The 22,291-nt window shown below is 39.9% G+C and overlaps 1 protein-coding gene across 2 annotated transcripts in view; it reads right to left on the bottom strand.

Moving 5' to 3' along the window:
• The window catches only part of pappaa (pregnancy-associated plasma protein A, pappalysin 1a), a 104,571-nt gene that overhangs the window by 12,862 nt on the left and 69,418 nt on the right, over window positions 1–22,291 (bottom strand). Inside the window, exons 15-21 of one of the 2 annotated variants that reach the window (XM_085463838.1) lie at window positions 14,408–14,591; window positions 11,835–12,036; window positions 11,485–11,719; window positions 10,668–10,815; window positions 10,360–10,475; window positions 6,835–6,906; window positions 4,813–4,911 (exon numbers count right to left, since the gene is read on the bottom strand). In XM_085463838.1, coding sequence (XP_085319964.1) covers window positions 4,813–4,911; window positions 6,835–6,906; window positions 10,360–10,475; window positions 10,668–10,815; window positions 11,485–11,719; window positions 11,835–12,036; window positions 14,408–14,591 — 1,056 coding nt within the window. The remainder of the gene's footprint in view (window positions 1–4,812; window positions 4,912–6,834; window positions 6,907–10,359; window positions 10,476–10,667; window positions 10,816–11,484; window positions 11,720–11,834; window positions 12,037–14,407; window positions 14,592–22,291) is intronic. The other variant, XM_085463839.1, reaches the window with a different exon arrangement.

The following is a 22,291-nucleotide window of genomic DNA, read 5'->3' as shown; positions in this document are numbered from 1 at the left end:
CTAGCTAGCTTACACAAACAACATTAACGAACAATTATTTTGTGTTACGGCATTGACTGGCGTTTGGGTTTTGTTGTCTATGTAGAAAAAGTTTGTACTAGTTGTACTGCCAGAGCCACAACTAGTAAATATTTCCTAAATGCTGACGCTAATGTTAAAAAAATGCTAACTGCATGACAGCATTTCTATTTAGTACACAGCTTTCACTTCTTCTTCTCTCACAATAATTTATCTGTTGGTTTTGCTTTATTTATGAAATTTTATTACAGTGCAATTACATTACAACTTTTATAATTCATTATCTGTGTAAATTAACCACGTGGCTGTCAGGACAGAGACAAAATAGCAGTTAGCTGGAGAGTGCAGTGGGGTAACGTTGGCAATTACATGTTATACATCTGATGAAACTGTTGCTGTCTACATATACAGAAAATCACATTGAACAGAAATTCACATCAACACTTACATCCATAAATAGCGACATAGTTGTCGGAAGAGGGCTATTTAATGGCAAACCAACGTGTGCACTCAGTAACCTTGCTTTTACATAGGATATAACCAGAATACAACCAGCCGGGTCAAGGAGCCTACTGCAAAGAGACATCGGAGATATTGCAAAAAAAATCAAAAAGTTATTTTTGTCTCTAGTCAGTAAATTTAATGCACAGGTACTTAAATATAAAAAAAATGCAATTTACACCTCACAAATAACTTCATTTAATTTAATGCGTGGAACTGTATTTCATTATAGCAGAGTAAATGTACTGTATCAAAGACAGACAAAAAAGGATTATGCTATTGTCTCTGATTAAGACAACTGTGGATGACTTAAAAAAAATTTCTAGCTAACAACAAGAAAAAAAAATCACAGTGTCACAGAAACAAAACCTTTGTTGATGAAATACGTGTTTAGGCACATGTAAGCGAGCTGGAACAATGTCTTTATTTGAGGTCTGAATGGGAACATTGATTTCACTCTGAAGAGATAAAAACTGTCTGTCTTTGTCAGCTGGGAAAAGCATTAATCAGCAGGTCAGAGAAGCAGAATCTGTAATGAGTTACACATTTGTTTTTATTATATATAACATATTTTTTTTATGAATCTCTGTCCTGGGTTAATCGCCATGGATTGTAGAAAATAAGCATCAGGTGCAAAACGCCCTGTAACTGACTTGTCTGAGTTGATCAAAAAGGAATGATTGTGAGAATATGAGATAAACAACTAAATCCAAATGTCTTATTAACGCAAGTACTAAAACAATAAATAGAGAGGAAATATGGGCAGCGATATCAAAGTAACATATAAAGATTGTCAGGAAGGCTGTTAAAATGTAATAATTTAAAACTCGCATTCAGGTTAAATTGAGTTTCGTGAAAACAAGGTATGTTTATATTGGCCAAGACATTAAGCAACATGTGTTTGCGAGCAAAAAGCATCAATTAAGCAATGTGCTCGCAAGAAAAGGGATTAATGTCAAACATCTGGTTTTCCTTTGTTCCTATATCAATTTCACATATCAGCTTAATTCCTTAGTGTTTCCTTTTTCTTTCTCACCCACAGTAACCTTTCCTTGCCCCTTGCTCCTGGCATCTGATAAATCAAATTACAACTGGTTATTTCAGAATAATTTTTTTTAAATGCCTTGAATAATTTGCAGGGGACCCACTAGTGGAAAACACCAGCCAGTTGTAGTTGCAGTCCATGCATAATGTCTTTAAATAGAATTTGGACAAGCATTGTTCAGGTGTAAACCCAGGGGAACAGCCTAGAGTCATTAAGAAAAACGGATAAAACTTTCCAATTTCTTTGAAAATTAAGAATTATAGCAGATCACGGAGCTTATCTTCACCTCATTGTTATTTCTAGTATGACTATTAGTAATAATAGCATTCACTGGATGGTTTCACGCTTAATTTGTGTAGTTATTTCAGTAATAGTTTTGTACAAGTTTTGTGGATCACACTATTGACTTTCAGTATGCTGTTTCTTTGGCTTAGAAATACTATAGCATTAAGCCTTGCAAGATTCCTCCACAACAATTGAGGTTCTGGAAAGTAAAACCATACTTTGCTCGACATTTTTGCTGATAAATAGCATATTACTACTATTCTATCTATTACCAATATATTGAAGTATTAGGAGGCAACAAAGTTATTTGGGGAAATGTTAGAAATGCTCTTTTCCCCTCAGCCTGGGCAGAGGCGTGTCCATATATGATTACCAGCAGCAGGTGGTCTGAGCCCCAGCAGGGGAAGAAAAGTCATAATAAACAAACTGTAGATTACAAGCTGTGTGTAAACTTGCATGCTGTACTATTGAATACTAAGAATCACACATACTAAATGGACTTGAGACACAATTCCACTTTTTTTGTTGCAAGATGTTACAATAATATTTGTGTGTTCAAACTGAGACAAATATATATAAATGTATGATATTTCATCATTCAGGTCTGTAACAAACAGCCAAAAGCAACCAAAAACAATCAAGAATTTCCTTAACTGACCAAGTCAGCCATAAATCCCATTAAAAATTCATTCATAGTGATTTAAAACAAGACTACAGGCAGAGTGACCCGGCAACAAAGAGCAGCTGAAGGTTGCTGTGGTGAATGGCCTGGAGAGCGTCACCAAGGAAGAAATAAAGTATCGGCAGATCTTTATCAGCTGTTACTGACTACGAGGGTGGTTTCACAAAATGTTTCTCTTTGCCTAATGTTTCTTTGTTCAATTTTCTTTTAAAACCTGTAAACCTCAGGGACTGTGTGTTAAAAAGTATATCTCTCTCGCATGCGTCTTCTTATATTGATATATACTGAGACTTTTTCTTTAAAACTATTGCTCAAGTTTAATATAGAGTACGCTGTCAATATAGTTAAAGGTTTCTCTGAATCTGTTGATCTTGTGTTGTGCAGTACGTGGCTCTGTGGTTGACAGTTATAAAATGAGGAGATTACTTCTTTGTGCACATGGTTTGAAAAGCATTTTTCAATGAATGCAAAATGCAAAAATGTATTTCTGATGTTACTGAGTTTTGTAGGTTTGTCTGTCTTCTTGTTGACAAGACCATGCATAAACTTCCAAATTGATTTCTTGGTGAAGAAGTAGAGTATGGGCAAAGAAAAAAATGCTAAAACTAGTGCAGATGGGGATCGCTTTCTTTGAAGTTTTGAGATGGGGCATAGACATTTGTTTTGGCAGGGCACTGGCCCATGTAATTTGTGTGTATGTGTAGTTGAAAGCAAGGTTACCCTGAAACCTAGTGAAATGTAATCAAATTTGGTGCATGCGGTATATGAGCAACAGAAGGACCCATTAAATTTTGATACAAATTTAATTTCTTAAATTTAGAGTATAGAGTATAAGCCTTTGTGGAGGACACTGCTTTTTGATTGTGCTTCAAGATTTCTTTAGCGTTCAGCTAGTCTAAACAATTTCTGGAACATAGACACAGATGTCAAAACCTTCAAAAGCATTTCAGTTTTAAACTGTAGATGTGTTGCTCCATCCAAACATAACATTAGACCATGCTACCCTTTGATGTATAACTTCTAACTCTCAAAAAATAAGGCCTGTTCTCCTGATAGGATCCATCAACAAAAGTGCGTTATGCAAGTTCTGCCCAAAGGGTCAGAAGATTTTGCAATTTGATAACAATTCATCAACTCTCTGCTGCATTTGGAATACAATGGCTTAGATTTGATAGTTAACTTATAAAAGAAAGAACTCAAAGACTCAAATTTTGAATCGCATTCTGATAGAAGCCAATAGCACATAAATAGAAGAAGAAAATTAAAGAATTTGTATTTTAAGATAGATTCATAGTGATTTAATAGATAGATGCTAAAGATGAAGTTGCTAACTAACAACCTTACTAAATATTTATATATGTATCCCAAAAACATGAAATTGGGATACGACAAAGCTGTCCACTAAGACACAGTGACATATCCAGTGATAGACATCAATTTCAATATAAATCTAGCCAGACATACAGATGGATATGCCGGGAGTACAACCAAAGTCTTTCACCAGATTCAGAGAAACAGGCCAGGCCAGGAAAGCAGATGCTGCAGCCCAGAAGCTAAACTACACATCCATCTATAATTCTTGCCAATAGCTGGCAGGGATGAGACAGGCAAAGTACCACTCAGAATTTAGGGAGTTAATACCACAGAAATCATCATTTTTTAAAAAGGCAATGCTGAATTTTAAAAATAGAAAACAAAATTCTTGAAAGATTAAACGAATGCATAGATAAAATGACAGTTCTCTTTTATTATTAGAATGAGGTAGTAAAGTAAGTAAGATGTACTCATCAAATAACTACAGCCTTTACTTAAAATAGTCTAAAAATACTAAAAATAAAGTAAAATTACTACCCAAATTTCACATAATTGTGTGAACACACTATACAAAATAACAGATTAAGTAACAAAATACCGCAGCAAGTGGTATTTTGCGAGCACTATTGATGAAGTCTAAAACCTCCCACTCTCTTGAATTCAGGGTCTGTAATCTGTCTACCAGTGCACACAAGACAATGGAAGGAAGAAATTGTTTAGAGATCGTCCAAAGGTTGAAATACTATACCTTTCAGCAGAGCACTGTGATTCATTACAGTACACTGAAAATAGGATTTTCACAAGTATCAAAGCTTATTAAAGATATCATGCAACCTCCACCGAATGCATAGCAGTAGAGTAAAATGATAAAAACATATGCAGGAGGTGGGATAAGTACTTTTTTTGAGAGGGGGGGGGGGGGGGGGGGGGGTTGGGTCTAATTTCCAGGTAAATAAATGCCACTAACCTTTTTAGTCTTGACAGTCGATTGGCAGCAGTCTCCTCCATCGTAGTTACAGAAGGCTCTGTTGTTTACTGAGTCACAGTAGTTGTCTCCCATGAATGGCTATATCAAAGAGAAAGAGCCAAGCAATTAGGCACAGACACTGAGCTAAGAACATCCTGCCTTGTTAATTGCTGCCACAACTCTCAGAGTCTTTTGCTGTTTTCTCTTGAGCATTTTGGGGCTTTTAGAAGCCTCTGGATAAATTTGCTGATAAATCTGATACATTACATTTTCCTCATTCTTCAATCTGACTCTTTAAGCCCTTAGTCGCCCAGACCCGTAAATCAAACTGAGGACACCATAAACTATTCACTGCACAAAATGCTCCAGTAATTTGATTTATTGGGTTGGCCCCACCCTCTCAGCTTGGGTTACCAATCAGGTTATCCAATTGGCCAAAATGAGTGGATGATATCATTCTTCCATGAAGTAAGGTGGAATTCCTTCAGATGTTGCATTCACTTGTGAATGCCCCATTAATGGAGGGAAAAACATAGCATAATGACACAGTCATGTGTGTAAATTATTTCAGGAGGCATTACACCAGATTATAGCTATATATATATATATATAGCTGATAAGAGACACCTGTGTATCAGCAACATGTTTAAATGACTTGTGAGTGCCTAATGTTTTCTGTCCCTGTGCAGAGTTGTTAATAACAGCAATATGTCCCAGAAGGAAGAAAGCTCATTATGGACTTGCTTGGTTTTCTTTCTTCAACTATTGTCTGAGGATTTTACTTATAACTCATCTACACTGATGTAAAAAAGAAAGTTTTCACAGGACTCTTTCCAGTTCTGTGAAACTCTAACCATACCACATGATTTAGTAGCATATATATGGGCAGCACGGTGGCACGGTGGTTAGCACTGTTGCCGCACAGCAAGAAGGTCCTGAGTTCAATTCCACCATCAGGCCGGGGTCTTTCTGTGTGGAGTTTGCATGTTCTCCCCGTGTTTGCGTGGGTTCTCTCCGGGTACTCCGGCTTCCTCCCACCGTCCAAAGACATGCAGCTTGTGGGGATAGGTTAATTGATTAATCCAAATTGCCACTAGGTGTGAATGTGCGAGTGAATGTGAGTGTGAATGGTTGTCTGTCCCTATGTGTTAGCCCTGCGACAGACTGGCGACCTGTCCAGGGTGTACCCCGCCTTTCGCCCTATGACAGCTGGGATAGGCTCCAGCGCCCCCCGCGACCCTGAAAAGGATAAGCGGAAGCGAATGGATGGATGGATATATCCACCTTTATCACCTTTACCATTATTACTTGAAATAATAATTTCAAGTAATATGATAATATGATAATATGATTTTATCAGACTTTTTTAGACTTGGAGGAAATGTGGCCCACTCTTCTTTACAGAACTATGTTAGTTAATCAACATTTGCAGATATAATCAACACCTTGATTATTTACTTTTTTCAGCCATTCTGTGGTAGATTTGCTACTATTCTTGGGATCATTGTCCTGTTGAATGACCCAGTCTTGGGAAAGGTTTTGGTGTTTCACAGGCCTCACATTTGATTCTAGAATCCTTTGCTATGGAGAGAAGTTTACGGTCAACTTAGTGACTGTCCAGGTCCTGTGTCTATAAAACAAGCCCAAATCACCACCCCTAAACTGTTCCATATTTGCCCAGGAACCCTTCCAAACAAGCCACACTTGTTCAGGCTTTTTTCTAATTCTACTGTTATGAATTTTAACATTCTGACCTTGGGATGAATCTGCTCGGATGTCCAGTTATAAGTAGATTGCAGCATTGTGTTAGCACACATCTGAAAGTTCCAGTCTCACTTGTTGATGAGCAATTAATCAAGTGCATTTGATCAGCAGCACCTGATTGCTACGTACCCTCTTAATTCTTAATAAGCATTCAGGGTGGACTAAATACAGAAGGTAGTACCGAAAGCTTTACACACCATATATCCTGTGTTTGAGTCAAGAAAGTAGGTATGAAAATTAAATTTTTGTATGCCTTACCTCACATCCTTTGATGCAGTGGAGGAATTCTGGGTGTGGATACCATTTCAGCCCCATTGTACAGATAATACTCTGTAAGATAAATCAACATTTGTGGGTTGAAACAAAGAAACACTGACGCTTGAAAAGTTGCTCTGTACAATTTATTTCCTGCCAGGAGTTTGTCCTTTTTTCCCAGATTTCAGGCCACATAATCCCTAACCGTACTAAACTCAATGGGCACATTTAAGCTGTGCACGGACACACCCCTAAGACAGGGAAACATAGACGTTATCAAAAGAGCTCATGTGCTACTCATAGAAGCTTTTTTGTGAAGCCTCCTTTGCTTTACACTGAAACCGAGTAAATTGATTTTTAAAAGACATAACTTAAAAAAAAATGTTTTTTATAACTTAGTCATACCCCCAGGAGGATAAGGAACTGGAAGCATGAGAAAGACAGAAGCACAGAGGTAAGAGGACCAGGTTATCTAATATCTTTGCAGAATGTGTGGAATCCCATTCTGTTCTCCTGCTGTGTTTCTCTTCGAAATGCAGCAGAACACATTTGTGCTCAGGGCAGGTGGACAGCAATGTGTACACTGAATGTACAGCTATATGTGCTAATGCACCCTTCTAAGCATACACTGTACAAGAATATAAGGGTGTAAAGGGTGTAAATAGTTACATGACGATGAAAGGGCATTTTTAATTTCACGACTGTGACCTCATAAAGTCTGTGTCCCATGTTGGGAATTTGTACGTGAACAGGCAAACAGATGCTTTGCTTATAGGATATGTAAATCGAGCTTATATAGTACTGGCCATGACCAAAAGCACCATTTGCAGCAAAACCCCGCTGACCTCAGCTGGTCCATTTTTCAGATCCATTGTGCCCCAATATCTCACAAAGTTGACATTCTTTTCTTTTGTTGCTGCAAACTAAGGTATTTTTCATTACAGTCGTGTCAGCAAATCAATGCAAAAAGAAAGATACAGGCTTCAAGGTGGAGAGAATCAACAACATAGCATCTGAGGGCAACTGAGAGCTGTGAGAGTGATGCTTCTACTACTGTGATATAGTACTGCATAGCTGAGTCCAGACATGCCTGCTGTGTGTGTGTATGCCTGTGCGTCTACAGGGAAGGGCTCTAATGGTCAGTATATACGGTGGAATACTGAGAACATTATTTTATATTTCAGGTGAAACTTTTTGCAAATGCTGTACTTTTTCTTTCTTTCCTTCTTGTGCTCTACAGTGATGATGTCATCTAGAAACTCTCCCCTTCTCTCTCATTCTCTCTCTCTTTCCTCTCACTGCAATGTCGTAAATCATGATAATCCATGATTGTAGCCTGGCCTCACCCCTCACTACGTATGGGATCCTCACCCTCTGAAGCCTCCCCAGGGGACTGATACCACATAAAAATAGATCCCTATCTCAGCACCACCACAGAAGAGGTCATGTCATATAGAAAATGACTAATTCTGCAGTAAGCCCGACAGGGTAATTTTGCTGATAAAGGGGGAGGAGGGTGCTGAGGGCACAGAGTAGTCATAGATAGAGAGACAGGGAAAAGAAAGAGGGAAGGTGGAGATAAAGAAGGAGGAGAGAATTCTAAGTGGGTCACACTAAGAACCAAAATACAACTAGTTTAAAGGCAATAAATCAACATCACTTACTAAGGTGGGCAACGCTGATTTCCAGCTCAGCAAAGTAGAACTAGAAAGTGGGGACATTAATTCTCTTGTAGATGGTGCATGAAGAATTCCACCCTCTAGGGATAGTTTGCCAATTCCTACTTACAGCATTCCTGGTGTTATTACAACTGTTAGCCTTCACCATGACTATTATTATTTTTCACTTCCCACTACTGCAGTATCCTTCTGTTCTGTTTTGTTAATACCCTTTTTATCTTGTATTTCTGTGTTTTTGCATCCTTATCTCTTGGGTGGTCATTCAGTTTTATTTTTCATCTTTTTTTTGATACTAGAATTAACTGAGTAGGAACAAGGTTCACCATTAATGTCAGTAATAGCACTATGACAATTATGTGATCGCAAATCTAACATGCTACCATTGGGAACATCTTGCCACATGAGTGGCAGACCATTTTTATAGGGTGGCCAGACTAGGACCATTAGTCATTAGGAGGAATATAAACTGATTTCTTATCATTTATGATCACCCCTGGCCACTCCTGTGCCATAAGGCAAATTTCTGTTAGCCCTTTTAGATGCTACGGTAGTTGCTTATGACTGCGTGTATATGTTCGGGATGAGACTGTGTGCTCGCATTAATTATGATATATCAACACAGGATGAGCTGGCAGAAGGAGGGACAAAACAAAACATTACACTTGCTTAGACTTGTGGTCATTACCTTGAAAGCTTTACCTCTTCTAACCGCTTATCCTCAACACACTTTCCTACTCTTTAACAGTCATCCTACCAACATCACTTCTCTGACTTCTCTTACACTATCAGATGGACCCAACAGCATAACCTCAGGTTTGAAATGACCCCTGAGCACAAATCATATCAATTACACAAATCCATAAAAGCAGATCATTTCGTGTCCACATGGCCTAACCCACCCCTCCCCCGGCATCCACCACCAACTGCTGACTCAGTGTGACTCTGAAACAGAAACAAAAGGTGTTGTCGGAGAAAAAAAAAGAGAAAAATAAAATGTACTCTTTTGGTCAGGCGCGACTTCTCTAGTTTCAAAACTCGATGCTATTTAGTAAGACCTGTCTCTTGTTCTACAGCTAAAAGGGCATTAAGCTGACAAAAGTACTTAAGGCAGATTCAACATTTGTGGCATTGATACATTTTGAGAGTAAAATTAGAATTTAGACAACACACACAGTCCAGCTGTACCTCTACACAGCTGCTGACCTCAACCATAATCTTCATGAATATCTCAAATGACACCATGGTTGTGTCGGAGAGCCCCAAAAGAGACAAAATGTACGGTCCTGTGCTATGTGACCTTCTCCACCACAGCCTCCTACCTCTGTGTTTTGCTATCTGCCAAAAAAAGAACACTTTATTATTTAAGTACCTGTAAGGTATATCTAAATTAGGCCAATTACCAGTGAGCTTCAGTGTTCTTTAACAGTGATTAACCTGAATGAATAAGGTTGGTCACAGTGGCAGTGAGGGTGAGAACAAGTTCCTCACAACAATTCTTCAGCAAGACAAATACACTGGAATTTAGAAAAAAATCTTTACACCTTGGGAATAAAGTTCTTGTACCTCATTATCTCTCCACTATATCTACTACTATATCATCTTGAAGACTGAAAGGAAAGTGGGCAGCAGGAGGTTTTCATACTTGTTGTCAAGAATACATTTTAAAAGGTTGCTATGCCTCTAATCCAAATATTTGTATGGCATTGGGTTGGCATTTTGCATTGCAAGCGATGGAGTCAGGATCAAGGAACTATATGTGAAATTCCAAGGAGAAGAGCTGTGCTTCACAGAACTTCGTGAAGTGCGTCTCTCAGAGCTGTGAGGCGCACACAAACACATGCAAACTTACCTTCAACTTAGGTGGATTTCTCCAGTGCTCCTTCATTACTTTTCCTACGGTCATATTGTGAGGGAGGATCACAACATCGTTGTTCCCCTCTCTACATGTCAGCTCACACTCCTCACCTGTGTTTGTTTGTGTGACAAAGTGACAGAGAGAATTACACTAATGAAAGATCAACACCACGAATGCCGAGATTTATTTTCCTCGTCATTGCCAAACCATTGTGAGACTATGTCACAATGGTTTGGCAATGTGTGAAAGATGAACCTAGTATAAAAAAAGCATTAAGTAACAGTAGATTTGTGCATACAGACCTATGCCGTGTCCTCGTTTGCATGAGTATTGCAGGCTATAATGGAGGTTTTGAGGTAAAGAACACTGGCCTTGGCTGTGTGGGCACAGGCGGAACGACCCTGTCCAATTTCCATCTTTTCGACAGCGGATCTCATTGGACCCTTTGCCCTGAAAATAACACATATATTGACAGACAAATAATTATACACATACAGACATACACACAGGTGCACAAACACTACTAGGCCAAGGACACTGAGATGCCATGCCACTGTACAGGGAAATACAATCCAATTTTTAGTAGGCATCCAACCCACAACGTCGAAGAAGCAGAACAGATTAAAAGGTGTATACATTTCAAAAGTCTGTGGCAGCAGGGCTGTTCTGGAAATCAATAGCAATCTAATTAGCATGGCGTCAAATTGAGTAGGGCTAAGGGAGACAGGGAGAAAAGCAGGCAGGGCAGAGAAAGACGTATCAGAAAAAAACAGCCAGGATAAAGGCTGTATCTTATTTTTCAGTCATTAATTCGTTAATTTAGTACATTATCATTGGTCATTAGTAATTATGTATGATATTACACAAGAGTATATTAATAACAATTTGTCTGTAGTGATTTCCAAACAAACAACATTACCAGTAATCCTGGAGAATCAGCCTGGTGGTACAAATTGTTTTAAATGCACTATATTTATCTGTGATTATATTATTTATTACTAAGTTATGCTGAACAAACAAAACAAAAAAGAACTGTGAGGGTGCAAAGAAGAGATAAAAAAGAGAAGACAAGGACACTGGCAAAGCAAGAATAGACAGAGAGGAAAGAGATGGACAGACCTGCTTGCAAGTAGGGTGCAGCAGCCTCACCGTATGGGCAGAGCGTCCTGTGCCGGCGATAGCAGTATTACCAGCAGGGTCAGAGCAGTTTAGGGTGCAGGTACTGTCAAAACGAAACCCATTGGTACAGTTATAGGAGCCATGGAAGATCGGAGGTGGAGGATCACAAGTCACGGGCTCGCAAGATCCCTCGAGCCAGGTGCCGTCTTCTGTGCACTGGCGTTTGAATGCACGCCTAAAAGGAAAAGAGAGATGATTAATTGAATCACGTGCAGACCCTAATTTCATGTGGGAACAAAGTTTCAAAGTAGCAAAAAATGAACAAAAAAAATTTCAGTTTATTTCTTTACCGCTTGGGTTTATTGGTAACATGGTAGCCTGGCCTGCACTTGTACTTGCAGAGTGTGCCAACTTTTAAGTCTGACTGCTGGCAACGTTTTGTCTGCAGCACAGCATTGGGTACAAGAGGAGGGGCTGGGCAACGAAGCTCACATAGAGCCTCTGGGAAGGACCATAGACCATCCTCGAGGCAGGTAAGCGTGTTGTTTGTACCTAGAGAAATGAAAAAGGAAAGGATAAATGGAAAAGCATACAGGTCAGTGAATCAGTAAAACTAGGTCAGATCAGATGCAGTCGGCTTCAAAACTATGAGTTGTAGTGCAAAGCCAAATTTGAGGTTGTTTGAAAAAAGGTGGTCTTAGTTTAAGGGTCTTTTCTGTGTTCCTTGGCAATCAGTGGGAAGAAACCTCTAAAATTATTAGCAAGAACATCCCCTCTTGCCCCTGTGGGCGCTCTATCCTGCAAGCTCGGGTGCTCTACCAGAGTCCTGGGAGCTTGAGGGTCCTGCACAGTATCTCTGCTGTTTCTAGGACTGCGCATCTCGAATATTGTTTTTGGGATCTGCTGGAGCCACTTGCCTAGCTTGGGGGCCACAGCACCAAGTGCTCCGATTACCACTGGGACCACTGTTACCTCCCCACTCCATATCTTCTTGAGTTCTTTTCCCTTGAAACTTCTCCAGCTTCTCATGTTCCTTCTTCCTTATAGTTCTGTTACTTGGTTACTTGTTACTTTCTTCATCATTCATCTATCTCTACCGCTGTCTTCCTCTGCTCGTCCACCACTACTATGTCCGTGTGATTATCTATCACCAGTTTGTCTGTCTGTCTAGACCCCAACCTCTGTGGATCTTGTGCTCAGAACTTGTTCCTGTGCTGCCATGATTAGTGCCTCTGCGCTATCTTTCAGTCCAGCTTTGTCCAGCCACTGGTAGGACTTCTGGATGTCACCATGCAGGGCTCTTTTGCTAGCTCTGGCCATCATCCTTGGTTGTGGCCATCTTCCTATGTACTCATGGATGTTTGTTGTCACATCCTGGACAGTGATTCTGACACTCCCCAAATCTTCCTTACATTTAGTGTTACGTCTTGGGGTGCTGGATTTGGGGTGAAACCCTCCATGCATGATGAGGAGCTTCCTTGTCTTGATGTCAGTGGCCTCTATCTCCTCCTTTGGTCAGCTTATTATCCCAGCAGAGAACCTGATAACCTGCAGGGTGTAGCTGTTGATAAAACGGATCTTGTTCTTCCAGTTCAACTGACTTCTCAGGATTTGCCTGACCTTTTGCAGGTATTTGGTGGTTGGAGTTTCCATTTCTCATTTGTGGTTGTCATTTGCCTGTGGAATTCCCAGGTACTTGTAGCCGTCCTTAATGTCTGCAATGTTCCCTTCTGGTAGTGCAATTCCCTCAGTTCTGACTACTTTTCCTCTCTTTGTTAACATCCGACTACATTTATCTAGTCCAAATGACATTCCAATGATGTTGCTGTAGATCTTGGTGGTGTGGATCAGTGAACAATGTCTCATTCAGTCCTAGCGTACAGCTTGATGTCATCCATGTAGAGGAGGTGGCTGATGATTGCTCCATTCCATAGTCAGTATCTGTAGCCAGTCTTGTCAATGACCATTGGGGACAAAGGATCTCCTTGGTAGATGCTGCACTTGATGCTATTGGCTTGAAGGCCAAATCCACATTTAGTTCATGATAAAGGCTCTTAGGTTCCTTTTGATTCTGTATAGATCTAGGCATTCGGGATCCATGTGACCTTCAGAACTGCTTTAATTCTTCATGGGATAGAGTCAACAAAGTGCCAGAAAAATTCTTCAGAGATTCTTCTCATTGTCATCTTCTAGAAACCAGTTTGAGATCATTTTGTGATACGGTGCTAATTTTCAAAAGGCAATGTCAAATACTGGAAGCAGCTGACAGAAGATGATTACACCGTCATGATAAAGGGATGGAGATTATCAACAACAATACTCAGGTAGGCTTTGGTTGGTACTAAGGCTCCCAAAGTGTGACAAGAAAATAGCCTCACACCATTACACAACTGATACAAGACAGGATGGATCCATGCTTTTATCTGGTTTACACCAGATTCTGAACCTACCATCTGAGTATCACATCAGAAATCCTGACTCATTAGAGCAGGGAATGTTTCTTCAGTGTTTTATTGTCTAATTTTGTTCAGCCCATGTGAATCATAGCCTCAGTTTCCCGTTCTTAGCTGACAGAAGTGACACTTGGTGCAGTCTTCTGCTGCTGTAGCCCATTTGCTTCATGGTTACTGTTGCTTTTCTATCAGCTAAAACCAGCCTAGCCATTCTTTTTTGTTTCTGACCTCTGGCACCATTGCTTTTGTGCCAGGAGAACAGCTGCTATCTGGATATTTTCTCTTTTTTGGTCCATTCTCTGCAAACCATGTTCAAAGTCACTGATTAGATAATAGCATTAGCAAACACAACAAGTGTAACTAATAAAGTGACCAGCGGGTGTATATATTTATTGGAAAAGATCTCTGAAGGGTACCCTGTAAATATGAATCTGAACATGGATATGTCAGTGCTCCGCTAGGCAACTCACCCATTAGCTGGGCAGGTTCTCGACACTGAAATGTGCTCTTTTTGCCATAGGTAGTGCCCTCTGGAAAGTTGAAAATGGCAGGATGAACATGATACTTGTCTGGTAAACCACAGTCCACAGGCTCGCATGATACCTGTTTGTTCCACTTCCCATTTGCACAAGTTATTGTTACTGAAGTCTCTGACTGGAAAACAAGACATGATATAACACAAAGTAAATAACAAATAAAGAAATATAAGTTTTACAACATAGTCTACATAGATATATAATAATATTCATTGATGCAAGCTTTAATTTGCATATTGATGCGACAGACTGATGTAGTGCACTTGTCCTATAAATGTTTACCTCACAAAAAAAATGACTACAGCAATTCTGCAATCATTTCAACAAGTTCCTAATCAGCGTGTAACCTAACAAAGCCTGATCGGGCTTAGCTTACTGTATGTCAGTAAGCCTCACAGGCCACTCAGCAGCTCAAGTAACTGCTGATAGCATTTGTAAGGTCAAGTCATGTACTTCAGACAACTGATATCCAGCAACTGCACAATCAGCCCTAACCCTAAACAGATTGACTTCAGTGGAAGTGTGACAGCTGAGAAACACACACAGACACACGCACGCACATAAAGTCTTCTACAAATAGAAGGCAAACCCCTGTGGGTTTAGTCTACATCCATTATTCATCCTCTTTCTGAATTTATGTGTAGTCACAAAACATAAGAAAGTCGTTATTATATTTAGGTAAGAGATAAACAATATGCTGGAAATAGTACAAAATCAAAGGGGGAAAAAAGTAGAAAGGTTACTTCATATTTACTGAGTTTGTAATTTCATAAACAAATAGGAACAAGTGGCTTTCCGTTGCTCCCTTCTGAAAATCAAGGCAGCCTCTCCAACTTTTGAAAGACTACAGAGGGTATCCTGTGTGCCTGGGCCTTTACATGTTGTTGGAATGTGGTAGGAACCAAGAGGAAATCCACACATGGGGAGAACATGCAAAATCCACAAGAAACAGACTCAAACAAGAGCAAACCCAGCAGTGGCAGCATAGCTCCACTATTTCATACAGAGGCATGCTTAAATCGCCAGCAAGATAAAGGTTCCAGTATAAGGGATTATCATTAAGGTAAATTACTTCTCAATTGCCAGACGTTTTGCATTTATTGTGTGTGTGTGTGTGTGTGTGTGTGTGTGTGTGTGTGTGTGTGTGTGTGGACACACTCTACACATGGCTATGTGAAACCATTCTGTTCAAGGGAAGAATATTGTCTAGAGAATATAGCATTAGAAAACAATATTTTCTTGAACTCCTGAGAACTGACAGGGCAATCAGAATAGTTCAAAATCCTTTCTAACTGTTTTTTTTTAACTAGAAAAGTTTCCTCGTGTTAGGTTTATTCTCTATCAAAAATAGGTCTCATTGCTCCAGTTATTTGGCTTGTAGTGTGAGGTTTTCAGAGATGAGACGAAATTTATCTGAATGGGTTAACCCTCAATTTTTTTTTATCCTCTTCCATTAAGTAGAACCATGTAATCCAACAGGAATGTTTAAATCGATAGTCGTGCCAAGAAAGCTCACAACAAAGCTGTTAGAGCTCAATCTTTTTGACTTTTTATTCTCAGAACCAGAAGAGAAACCTGTGTGGGTAACCCATCAATTACACTGGTTGACTTTAATTACACACATCTTTTTAAAGCGAGGCCAAACTTCAACACAAACTGGACTCAGCTGGCAATACAAATGTATTGTTTCATAATCTTCTCTCTGTTTCCGTGTATATCTGTCTTTCATCTCAATCCCGTTACATGATACTGCGTAACAGTATCGGGTTCCCTCAAAATAAATAAGCTCCTTTCATATTTGGATGTCCAACAAGGTAACATATGCATTGCATGTGAGCGCCTTCTGGAAAACAACTGGGTGAAGAGTTGAATGAGTCAGTTGAGATGTGAAGCTGTGGAGAAGCAATGTGGACCATAGAAGCAACATTGAAACATCTCTTTTAAAATATGTGAAAATCTTAAGTACACTTGCAAAATTGTGCATGTGTGGGATAAGGTACGAGCTAATATGCACTTCACAAGTGTGGTCAATACTACACCCTACACATACAAATACACATAAACACACACGTTTACCTAGATGTGTTTGTGCTTTGGTGAGGGAGGTGATAGAGAACCCATCTATCACTAAAACAGCGTTTCAAAAATGCTGTGCAAAGATGGGGAAAAATCTGACAGAGGGATGACCATCTCAGGATGACTCCATCTATCAGGTCTTTTTATTTATTTTTTTCTGTAAAGTGGCCAGAGAGAGTTGAGTAAAACACACATAAGGGCCCACTTAGAGTCTGGTATGAAAAGGCCTCAGAGCAAGATGAAGATATTCCATAAATGTGATGTTTTTGGTCAAAGCGGTGGAAACTTCCTGTTATGACAGGGGCACTGGTGAAAGAGTGATTGATAAAGTAGAGAGAGATTCTTGAAAAGGGTTTCACCCCAGGTGGATATGACATGGGGCGAAGGGGGTCCTAAACCTCCCAGCATAACAATGACCTAAAGCACAGACCTGTTGCTTCAGAACAACGAGTCAAATACTTTCCTCTTAATTCTTTTGATCTTTTATAAGTGTGAGGAGCATTTGTAAATAGATTAATAATAAAAATCTACAAGACAGCTAGGTGTGCAAAAAGGGAAGAGCACTTTCTAAAGTGAGTATATATGTAGGTTTGTGTGTGCTACTATGTGTGTAAATGTGTGGGAATTTTCCTTCCTTTAAAAAATTTACAGCTGCCTGTTTCTCTTCCAGTAGCGATTTTAATAACCCTTGGCTATGCTTCCTAATTCAAGCCAGACAGACCTACAGACAAATGAACCAACAGACAACCCCTTCCTCAACTTAGGGATTTGTCTTCTTATAGATGGCAAACAAGCAAATTATAGCATGGTTGAACATTAATTGGAAGATAGATCTGCAATGATAAATAGTAGAATTACTAAGAATTAAGTATAATTTATGTGTCAGTCCTCGCGGAAAACCTCTTATAAAACATTTTTTTGTGAAAATCCTGTTCTAAGAATCAAAGGTTGTATTTGTGAAATATTCATACTGGCAATATCAGCGAATGGTTGCCCAAATGATTCTGGATAACGGTGTGGTCACAACAGCAGCGTGCTACTGAGAATGTAACTTTAGTCAGAAACCCATAGACCCCATATTTTATAAGTGTGAGGAGCATTTCAGCGTAACATGTCAACAAGCAGGGTGATTTTAATTTTACAGGCAACATTTTGATCTACAAGGTTTTCCTAAGAATCTATAAAGGGATTTACATGCTCACATCCTTGTTGGGCCAATAGCAAGCACATGTTTGTTTGTTTGATGAACACAGATTTAGTTGAGGGTTAGATCTCTTGTGTGTACAACTGACCTAAGGGGCACAACCTAGCTATTACCATTAATATTTACAAAAAGAAAAGGTTACAGGGTAAGTGACACGAGGACAGGCCCCCAGTCTGTCACAGGGCTAACCGGGAGATACAGACAAGCATTTGCACCTATGAACAATTCAGGGTTACCCACTGACCTAACTCATGTATAAAAACATACATACTATGACAGGATATTAGAGAGCCCAGAGAGAAGCCACAAAGAGAATACGCTGAAAGTGCCCCGCCTGGATTTGAAGCCAGGGCCTTCTTGCTGTGACAACAGTGCTAACCACCACACCAGCGTGTTGTCCACAACAACATTGTATATGTATATGAATTTAGGATAATAGATACTTTACTTCATTGAGATTATCTTTTTTATCAGATGGTGACTTGCGATGGGGTTATTTTAATTCAGATACCTAAACGCTCTTTCATGGCAGGGAATGGTCATATCTGTAAAAGGGAATGCCTATATAAAATAGATGTGACTTCTTCAGTACCAGCACACAGTGTTCCCTAACCACTTCAAAGGAAGAGAAAGATTTGAAATACAGACAGGAATAAAAGACACATATACAAATCAAGCAAGTGAGGGAAACAGATTTGTTCTGAAGATAGTATTATGTAAGAAGTTGGTGTTCCCAGAATCGCTTTGACATCAGTGAACCAAGAATGTAATCGGCTAATGAAATGAGACAAGATTATGCTTCACATTGGACTTTTCAACCTTAGTGTGGAGGTGTGCGTGTCTTTGCAAGGACTGTGCAGCTGAAAAAAAGATGAGAGCATATGAGCACTATGAATCTGGCCAGACCATTTTATTACCAGCGCTTTGACTCGAAGCACATTTCGTTTATTACATTTAAGACACGATGTGCCCAGTCTTTCTTTTGAATGTGAATTGCTTTATTTTACCAATTATATCCAGCAGTTGTACAGTTTAGGTTACAGCTGTGTTGCCGTTGGAGTCAAAGTTATACTCCTGATTGGACTGTATAACTTGCAATCAAACACCTTCATAAAGTTGCATTCCACTGTTAAAACAAATTAGAGTTATGTCAAAACTGATCATTTGCAGTAATGCTTCAAGTAAATAGTGCATTTTATTTGCTGTGAGACTATTTTGCAAGGTATTGCAAAGCTGCAATAGATTTTGAAATGGGTCGAGAAAGTAGTAAAGACGCTTGTGGTTCAATAAGGACAATCTCTATTCACTCATCTGCCTATATTCCTGGGTATTCGGCCCGTTAGACTATTCTTTACATCACTTCCGATTTTTCACAAACTGGTTTCTGTCATCAAATGGCCCAACTATTTCCCTGCCTATCTTCTGTAAGCCAATCAATTTTTGGCAAATGTGAGAAGAGCCTTGGTGTTCTTTTTGGTCTTCAGAGGTTTTGTCCTTGGAACTCTCCCATATACAGTGGGGCAAAAAAGTATTTAGTCAGCCACCGATTGTGCAAGTTCCCCCACTTAAAATGATGACAGAGGTCAGTAATTTGCACCAGAGGTACACTTCAACTGTGAGAGACAGAATGTGAAAAAAAAATCCATGAATTCACATGGTAGGATTTGTAAAGAATTTATTTGTAAATTAGGGTGGAAAATAAGTATTTGGTCACCTCAAACAAGGAAAATCTCTTGCTCTGTAAGAAGCTTTTCTGTCCCCCACTCGTTACCTGTATGAATGGCACCTGTTTGAACTCATCATCTGTATAAAAGACACCTGTCCACAGCCTCAAACAGTCAGACTCCAAACTCCGCCATGGCCAAGACCAAAGAGCTTTCGAAGGACACCAGGAAAAGTATTGTAGACCTGCACCAGACTGGGAAGAGTGAATCTACAATAGGCAAGCAGCTTGGTGTGAAAAAATCAACTGTGGGAGCAATCATCAGAAAATGGAAGACATACAAGACCACTGATAATCTCCCTCGATCTGGGGCTCCACGCAAGATCTCATCCCGTGGGGTCAAAATGATCATGAGAACGGTGAGCAAAGATCCCAGAACCACACGGGGGGACCTGGTGAATGACCTGCAGAGAGCTGGGACCAAAGTAACAAAGGTCACCATCAGTAACACACTACAACGGCAGGGAATCAAATCCCGCAGTGCCAGACGTGTTCCGCTGCTGAAGCCAGTGCATGTCCAGGCCCGTCTGAAGTTTGCCAGAGAGCACATGGATGATACAGCAGAGGATTGGGAGAATGTCATGTGGTCAGATGAAACCAAAGTAGAACTTTTTGGTATAAACTCAACTCGTCGTGTTTGGAGGAAGAAGAATACTGAGTTGCATCCCAAGAACACCATACCTACTGTGAAGCATGGGGGTGGAAACATCATGCTATGGGGCTGTTTTTCTGCCAAGGGGACAGGACGACTGATCTGTGTTAAGGACAGAATGAATGGGGCCATGTATCGTGAGATTTTGAGCCAAAACCTCCTTCCATCAGTGAGAACTTTGAAGATGAAACGAGGCTGGGTCTTCCAACATGACAATGATCCAAAACACACCGCCCGGGCAACAAAGGAGTGGCTCCGTAAGAAGCATTTGAAAGTCCTGGAGTGGCCTAGCCAGTCTCCAGACCTCAACCCCATAGAAAATCTGTGGCGGGAGTTGAAAGTCCGTGTTGCTCGGCGACAGCCCCAAAACATCACTGCTCTCGAGAAGATCTGCATGGAGGAATGGGCCAAAATACCAGCTACTGTGTGTGCAAACCTGGTAAAGACCTATAGTAAACGTTTGACCTCTGTTATTGCCAACAAAGGTTATGTTACAAAGTATTCAGTTGTATTTTTGTTATTGACCAAATACTTATTTTCCACCCTGATTTACGAATAAATTCTTTACAAATCCTAGCATGTGAATTCATGGATTTTTTTTTCACATTCTGTCTCTCACAGTTGAAGTGTACCTCTGGTGCAAATTACTGACCTCTGTCATCATTTTAGGTGGGGGAACTTGCACAATCGGTGGCTGACTAAATACTTTTTTGCCCCACTGTATGCCATTTTTGACCCACCCAAGGCTAATTCAAGTAGAATCTTTCTTCAAAGAAAAGTAGAAAAAGGGATATGTCTCTCTTTCATATTCATGTTTTCATATTCAAGTATTTATAGTAAATTTTGCATCTGTTCATGAATGTCTGTTTTCCATCTCACAAATTCACATATTCTCCTTTCTTGGCTACATTCTCATCCGACTTGTAGTGACTGATAATCCAGGAGGGAAAAAATTAATTCAAATTCTCTGTGGAGTCCCACAAAGATCAGACCTTGGCCTACTACTTTTAAAAGATCCAACATGGTCTCTTGTGTTCTGGGGGCCTCTGGATGTCTGGAGTTTTGATCTCCTCCATACCCGCTTCATACCCTGGAGGACGGGGCTGTGGCCCCCCCACACTCCCTAGCAGATCATTACATGGAGAAACCTTTGGAATGCAAGCATGCTGATCCACACAGGTATGCACACATGGGTATTCACAGACACGGACTAAAGCTTTCTTGGCTGCTGCCTCAAAGCACACTGTGCGCTGTCTATCTTGCGTGCTGCACAATATCGTTTATTATTTAGTAAATATTGATATCTATGACTAGCTAGTTTATTGTGATGGTGCTTTGTTTTCTCTATTATTATGTTGCTCTTTGTTGTTTGCTGTCTCCTCTGTTTGTTTTTTTTGTTTGTTTTTTTTTTTTCTCCATACAGGTGACCCAGGAGTTCTTTTTTTTTTTTCTCTCTCTTCCCCCCCCTTCTCACCGTCTCTTCTCCTCTTTGGTTTTCTTTCTTTCTCTCCCCCTCTCTCTCTCATTCATTCCCCCTGTCCTATTTATTAAAAAAAAAAAAAAAAAAAAAAGACAAAGGATGAACTGAAGCTCTGCCATCACGTAATGTCGCATACTGCTGTTTCTGATGTCATTTAAAAAAAAAAAAAAAAAAAAAAAAAAAAAAAAGATCCAACATACTTTCTATTATGGACAATTTATCCATCCACATCTGGGTCAGAGTCACAGGGCTAAGCAAAAATGCTCAGACTCCCCTCACTTCAATCACCTCCACCAGGCTTTACTCTGAGCCCCTCCCTCTTCACCCTATGGCCAAGACCAAACACAGAAAACTAATTTCCATCCCTTGTATCCTGGATCTCATTCTTTGAGTTACTGTCCCTAGCTTGTGGACAAAGGTGAGGGTTAGAATATAGATTTACCAGCTTCACAGCTTCAAGCTCAGCTCTTATCATCCCAACAAATGCCACATCAATCCGTATGTTAATCTCATACTCCATTGTCCCCTTCCCCTAGGGGCTACAACTCCTCCCCCAACCCAGAGTGGGTACCCTTTCCTCGCTGTGAACCACGGCCTAAGACTTGAAAGTGCTAATTCTTATCCCTGTCGATTAACACTTGACTGAAAACCAACACAGCATGTGTTAGAGGTCACCACTCAAA

The sequence above is a fragment of the Copadichromis virginalis genome, linkage group LG7 (assembly GCF_057382275.1).
Source record: "Copadichromis virginalis isolate Kocher_CV1m ecotype Utaka linkage group LG7, C_Virginalis_male_GT1.1, whole genome shotgun sequence".
In the NCBI taxonomy this organism is placed as follows: domain Eukaryota; kingdom Metazoa; phylum Chordata; class Actinopteri; order Cichliformes; family Cichlidae; genus Copadichromis; species Copadichromis virginalis.
This window is presented reverse-complemented; position numbering and strand designations above follow the sequence as displayed.